This window comes from Acanthisitta chloris, unplaced genomic scaffold, assembly GCF_000695815.1.
Source record: "Acanthisitta chloris isolate BGI_N310 unplaced genomic scaffold, ASM69581v1 scaffold16546, whole genome shotgun sequence".
Taxonomy (NCBI): Eukaryota; Metazoa; Chordata; class Aves; order Passeriformes; family Acanthisittidae; genus Acanthisitta; species Acanthisitta chloris.
In genome coordinates this window covers 26,354-33,531 of record NW_008679952.1, presented here as the reverse complement: position 1 = coordinate 33,531, position 7,178 = coordinate 26,354, and the positions used below count along the sequence as shown (strand labels likewise).

At 54.7% G+C, this 7,178-nt stretch overlaps 1 protein-coding gene across 1 annotated transcript in view; it reads left to right on the top strand.

The window, feature by feature from the left end:
- RAB7B (RAB7B, member RAS oncogene family) overlaps positions 1 to 211 on the top strand; it is a 1,962-nt gene extending 1,751 nt beyond the window's left edge. The window contains exon 5 of the mRNA XM_009077540.1: positions 131 to 211. Coding sequence (XP_009075788.1) covers positions 131 to 211 — 81 coding nt within the window. The remainder of the gene's footprint in view (positions 1 to 130) is intronic.
- The last annotated feature ends 6,967 nt before the right edge of the window (positions 212 to 7,178 follow it).

Below are 7,178 nucleotides of genomic sequence, written 5' to 3'. Positions count from 1 at the left end.
CTTTCTCTGAGCTGATAGCTCTCATCCTTTCTCTCAGCTGATGTCTCTCATCCTTTCTCTCAGCTGATGTCTTTCATCCTTTCTCTGAGCTGATGTCACTCATCCTTTCTCCTCTCTGTTCCCTTTCCAGTATAAAGGGATTTTTGAGAGTTATTTAACTGACTCCATCAAACTCACTCCCAATGACAAGCCCAAGAAGAGCTGCTGCTGACCCCTGGCACACCTCAGCACCTCAGGCTGCTCACTGGACCTGATGATTCCCACAGCTGGAGCTCTGCCCAGGGGTCTGTGCCCTCTGCCCACCACAGCCTGGTCACAGGGACTGGCCAAGCCAGGAATGGCCATCACTGGACACACTGAGACCAGCTGGATGCACACCCTGGGGTTTGCTGCTTCCCACAGCTCTGGAGCTGCTCTCCTGAGCCAGCAGCTTCCCAAATCACCACTGTGTCACACCACCTGGCACCTGAGTGGGCAATGCCCCTGCAGTGACGGTGCTAGGGAGAGGGAAGTGCTCCTGATGCCTTTCCAGAGACCTTGGTCCCACACATGACCCTTCCCAGGGCATGGACTGGTGGCTCTCACGGTGCACATCGGTTGTCCTGAGGGGACAAGTGGGGCTGGTGGCCTTGGCACAGGGCTGAGCATCCAGATTCCCTCCTGGGATCAGCCACTGTGGAGGGAACCATTCCATGCCTCAGTTTCTCCTGCTGTCATGCACATCCCCCATCAAACACCTTCCACCTCCTGCCTCACTGAGGAGGATCCTCAGAAAAGCACTTTGTCAGGGATACTTTTTTTTTCAAAAAAAAGGGAAATTAAATGTTTCATTTTTATTTATATTGATGTGTCACAAAATGCTCCTGTGGTGCTGCAGCAGGAGGGTGGAATGGGGGTCTGGACTGCTCAACTGGTCCTGCTCCAGATTTGCCTCTGGCAAGGCCAAGCAGCTCTGAGCCTGGGCCAGAGGGAGATGCATTTTGGGGCTGGCTTTTTTTTTTTTTTTCCCCACTGCAAATTTTGGGTCAGGAGAGAGAAGGGGCATCCAGGCATCATGCAAAGTGTGTGTGCAGTGGTGGCATGGAGCCTGGCCAGGGTGGCTGTCGGCAGAGGGAGCCTGCTGGGAGCCAAGCCAGGCACCTGCTGCCCTTCCAGCATCCATCCTGTCCCAGCTCCAGCACCTTTGGAAGCTCTGGGGTTGGCCAGGGATGTGGACAGGACCACTCTGTGCCACCTTCCCACATCCTTGGGATCCCTGGGGCTGCATCCCCTCACTTTCCAGGGTGGATGTACCAGGGATACCCCCCAGCAGGGCACTGTGCCTGGCAGGTCAGCACAGATCATCCTGCCCTCTCAACATCCTCCTCCAGACCCATCTGTGAGGACCACAGAGGTCTCACAGAGCTTCCCAGGGGCTGTGGGGGCTCTGCCCTGGAATCACCTGGACCTTTCCATGAGTACAGCATAGGTGGTGGTGGTGGCAGGGCACAGGGCTGGCAGGAGTGTACAGGTAGGTTGAAACCCGAGTGAGAGGTGGGCACAGGGGGCACAGGGGGGTCACAGTGCTGTAATTAGACTGCCAGTCTCCAGAGAGGCACGTAGAGACGTTCCCACCCTCCTCCTTACGCAACACTCAGCCTGTTTATCTGGGCACCAGGCCGGGGAGAGGATTTGTCCCTGAATATTAGGAGGAGAGGGGCATTAACTATTTCCTCCCTGATTCTGCTGGCTCTTTCCCCACCCTGTGCCTGCCCAGAGCCCTCCTCATGCCCAGCATCACACAGCCCCATCCTGGCACAGCTCTGGGCTGAGCATCCTCCGCTGCCTCGACCAGGGCTGTTTGGACATAGGAGTCAAGCACCATCCATGCCAATAGTCATGTTTTTTCTAATCACAGCATTTCCCCAGCAGCTCTCAGTGCTGGCAAACAAAACCTTGGTCTGTTTTACCCCAGCAAGCAGCAATTTGGACACCCAGAGCTGAGCAGGTCACACAAATGCACTCAGTGTAGCCCCTGGCATGTGCCCAGGGCTGCTGTGGGTGCCAGAGCTCGTGAGTGGCAGGAGCTGGAGCCAGGTGGGAGCTTCAGACTTGGCTCAGGGTCCACCTGCAGCCTGGGCTGCCCTGGTGGGGGATGCCCAGGAGCGTGCCACAGCCCCCAGCTGAACTGGGATCAGACCTCCAGCTGCAGGCACAGCTCACTCAGAGCCCTTGTTCAGGCTCTGAGGTTGCTGGATTCAAACTGAGCAGGGTCCCAGCACTTTGAACATCCATGGAACATCATTCCAGAGGCAGGAATTAAGCCTGTGAAGGAGGATGTAACCTTGGGAACTGGCAGGATCTCCAATGGCATCACCACCCTGGAGAGATCCTGGCTAACACACCTTGCAGATGTGCAGCTCTGTGCTGGAGTCAAGCACAGCCATCCAGCTTTTCCTCTCTCTCCTGCTAGGAGCACCAGTGTGGTCCTGCCAGCCAGGCAGCCCTGGAACTGTCAGGAAGTGCAGGAGGCTGAGCAGGGTGGCACAGTGCCAGGCAGGATACTGGCAGGAGCAGCCAGAGGTGCTAAGCTGGTAATACTATCCTGCAGCCGAAACCTGATAAAGGACAGGGGGAGGTTGGTAACACGTGGGATTAACAAGGTCAGCTCAAGATTTTTCTCAGGGTGAAAATCAAAGGGGAAAATATTTGCCTTGTGTGACTCAGTGAGTTCCTGAGCAGGCAGCAGCACCCGCTCACCCCAGCACAGCTCCTGCCCCGCGGCCACGTCAAGGAACCAAACCCACCTGAGCTCTCACCCTCCTGCTCCCTGTTCCACACTGCCCTGCTCAACAGCCACACACCCCCTGGCTCAGCTGGGCCAGCACAGCTGCCTTCACAGGCTTTATTCACTCATCAGCACTACAAACCTCAGGCAAAACTCCCACCTGAGGACACGGATCACCAAGTGGAGACCACCCTGAGCCTGGTGGCATGTGCAGAAGAGCTGCCCTCAGTGTTTGCAGAACTCAGCCTAAATCCCTCTCTCCCAGCTGCAGTTTGCTGCTGAGGTTTAACTATTCTGAAGAGCTCTTCACCCTCTGCCATCCACGTGCTCTAAAGCACAGCATGTGCTCCATGTCACCTGGTGGGACCAGCCTGGCTGAGCTTGGCTGGTTCCAGGGGTGGGAGCCTGGTTGGAGTGGGTGGATTTGCATCACAGGCTGATGTAGGGCTGACAGGGAGCAGCTCCTGCCTGCAGGCACATCCCAACCTTCTGGGGACAGGCAGCAGTGGCAGAGAATCATAGAATGAATAATTTAGGTCTAAAAAGCCCTCCAAGATCATTAAGTCCAAGCCTATCACTAAACCATGTCCCTAAGTGTCCATCTTAGCCTGTGTCACCTGCTGTTGGGTGAGTTGAAATTCTTCTATTGAGCATGTAGGAATTAAAATAAAGGCTCAAAAATGTTACAAGAAAGTAGCTCCAAAAGCTGCAAAGCAAATTTAAACATCAAGTTTTCCTATTTGGAAGCAGAAGCTCCTTAACCTGGAGCTGGGCTTGAGAGTAACACAGCAGCCTCAGCTACCTCAAGATGTTAGTGTTCAAAGCCAAGCTGATAAGCCCCAGGGGTTCAAAGTTCCAGACAACCTTTTGAAAGCTTCAGACATGAAAGATGAATTCATGGCATCATGCAATGCCTTATCTCTGCCCTCTGGTGCCACTGGGCAGCAGGGAAACAACCTTCTGGAGATGTCAGCAGAGGATTCTGCAGGGTCCCTGTGCCATGTGTGGCCACTCCTGGTCCCTCTCACCTGTGGCAGCACCTGCAATGAAGGGCTCAGTGTGGTGGTGTGTCCTGGCACAGAGTAACCTCTTTCCATGAGCACTCCTGGTGCTATTAATCACCTGAAGGACCATTCTGTTCCCTCAATCACTGCCCCATCATTCCACCAGCAGCACTGAGCGGGTGACACCAATAGGATGTATGTGACTGTCCCCAGGGACACACACTTAGCCCCTGCTTGAAGCACAGCCAGGTGGGAACAGACATCATCCACTCTGCTTCACTGTCCACCTCTCCACAGCAAATATTGGTGCTCCTCCTTCAGAGCCATCACACAGGAGCTGCTGTTGGGGTGTCCCAGCTGCACTGAGGGGTTATGCAGGGCCAGGGGACGTGGCAGGACTGCAAACCAGCACGTAGGGAGGATTAGGGGCTGTGGCCAGTCCTGCAGTCAGCTAAGGTCCATGCTGAAGTCAGCAGCAGCCTGAGTGAGCCTCAGGGTCCTTCCTGCCACACAGCAGCACAGTGCTAATAATTATGTGCACATGGAGAACAGAAGCAGCTTCAACCTCCTGCTGCTGGTACCTGCTGATGGGTACCTGCTGCCCAATGAGGAGCTCACTGGCCCCAAATTCCCTGGATTTTGGCTTGAAACGGGCCAAACTCTGTCCTGTGTGAATCAGCAGCTCCTCAGAGCATGAACAGACATGGTCAATGGTGATTTGCAGCTTTTTGGATCAACCTACTTGTGCCAACTGAAGGGAAAGTATAGACTTGCTGCCTCTTGCTGCCTTGGCTGAGCACCCTCAGGTCTGCACTAGGCCATCAGCATCCCTGGGGATGTGGCTGGGCCAAACCAGAAGCCAGGACACACTTGGACCAACAGAGCCTCCCTGAAGCCTTGGGTGAGGCTCAGGGCAGAGAATCCCACTGGATTTCACCAGGACATTGCATCCCTCTGGCCCCAAGTGGTTTGTTTAGCTTTAAATGCCCATTGACCACCAGTTTGGCACCTGAGCTGACTCCTGGCTGTGGCTGCAGCTCAGCAACTCCTGCCTCAACCTTCTGACAAAGGCAAAGCTGTCTGACTGCTCTTTCATCTAAAATCTGCCTCCTGATCTCTAACCAGGGGCGACAGGACCTCCACCAGGGCCATCCTCATGTCAAACACCTGAGCACTTCTGCAGGCATTGACCTCAGAGCCCTGAACAATGAGACAGTTTATTTCATGGCTTATCTCCCATCGCTGAGGTTGGAGCATTTTGCCCTTAATGAGTTGCCCAAGGCCACATAGCAGCAGCAACTACCATCGTGATGGGACCACGTACCAAGGTGATGGGACCACGTACCAACACGACAGGACCACGTTCACATCTCCCCCACCCTGACCTCCTTGCCAAACTTCTTCACACACCTCCCACATATTTTTGGGGAAAGATTCCTCTTTTCTTTTCTAAATTGGACAACTTTGCTGGAATTCAGTGGTTTCAGTCAGGTTTGGCTGACTCTCCTCATTCAGAGGGGGCAGAAAACCTCCAGGGGTGAGGGGAGGCAGCCCCCAGAGACAGCCCCCAGGCTGGATTCCAGGTGAATGGGATGCTCCACACAGCAGCCTATGGGCTGGGGGTGATCCAAACCCTGCAGGGCAGCTCCAAGGCCAGGAATTTTGGATGTAAGGTGTGTTCTGGGGCTGCTCCCACCCAGCCCCAGGAGCACTCATCCCACTGCTGAGCACTGCTCATGTTCCTGGGCCTTGGGCAGACCTTGCTGAGCACATGTGTGTTCCTCTGGAGAAGGCAGATATCTTACTCCTATTTTACAAACAAGATAACAGCCCTTGCTCAAGGTGACCCGAGGCAGAGCTGGGACAAGGGCTGTCTGGAGAGCACTGTCCTGCCTCAGCTGGCAGACAGCCTGGTGCCTGCTTCACTATGCTCTCCAGGGGCTGCTCCTGTGCTGGGCAAGGTCTTCTTGGGGGTGGTGGTTGCTCTGGAGGACCTTGCTGTGCTCCAGATGGAAATCAGAATCAGAACCAACAGAACATGCTCTGCTCCTCGAGCCAGGATGTCTTATCCTGCAAAACCTTCCGTTTGGGGATGAACTTGGCTCATGCCAACCCTGCTGCTGTGCCCAGGGCTCTCCCATGAGGTTTCTCTCTGAAGACAAGGTCTAGCACTGGTATGACAGGGCTTATTCCACACACACACGCAGGTGACATGGTCTGACCAGGAGGTTGGCCCTTCCCTTGGCTCTGGAGATATTCCCTGGGGGTTAAATGAGGCTGTAAAGGCCCTGAGCAGATGTGACACAGCAATTCCCCCCAGCAGATAACCACAAAGCTTCAGTGCCTCTCCCCAGCTCTAAGTTCACACCGAGCATGAAACGGCACCAAACAGCCACAAGTTGCTGAGCCATAGGAGCAGCTTTGAACCTCCCGATGCCTTTCTGCATTCCAGCCTTTCTTCTGGTGCTGTAAATAATCCTGCTGTCTCCCTCTGGGACATTATGTTCCTCATTCCTCCCCGGATAAAGCCACTGACCCCTGTGCCAGCTGGTGGGACCGAGTGGTGTGTCCCTGCGGCGGTTCCTTTCAGGTGAGAGCTGTGTCTCCATGGCTTGGCACCACGGAGCCAGTGGCTTGGCCACAGCTGCCAACAGGACTGTGGCATCCAGCCCAGGCCCAGGACATACATTCCTGGGCAAGGAGGAAATGGTGATAACCAGCCCTGGGAGTCTCACTGCTCTGCGTGGTGACACTGTGGGTGCCTGGTGGGTACCAACCTCTGCCCACTCTCTGCTCACAGCTGGCAGAGCATCCTATAGAATCATAGAATCAGGGAGGTTTTAGGGGTTGGAATGCACCTTAGAAATCATCCAGTGCCAATCTCCTGCCCTGGGCAGGGACACCTCCCACCAGAGCAAGTTGCTCAAGGTTTCATCCAGCCTGGAATGAACACTGCCAGGGTTGGAGCTTCTACTGCTTTGCTGAAAACTGGGAGCACTGGGTATGTCCAACATCCTCCTGCAGGAATGGCCACCTTGTTCCTGTAGGAATTTCACAGCCCAAATCACTGCTTTTCCTTCTGGCTGAGGTACACTACTGATTTCAAAAACTCCTGAAGAGACAGACAGAGAAGCAGGACACTCCACCTGACTTCAGCTGTCCCTGTGCAGGTGTCACAGCCTGAGTGACACATCAGCCACATGGAGTAACCTCCCAGCATCTCTCAACCTGTTCAGAACATTCTAGATCCACCTGGAAGCATCAGATTCTCTCCATGAAGGCTCCACCCCAGATCCTGGCTCCTACCCACACCTGTAGCCACACAAGCCCAATTTCCTTGGCAAAACCACCCAAAACCAAGAAGCAGCTCTGGCCACAGGTCCAAGGGAGGGAAGGAAGAGGGGAGG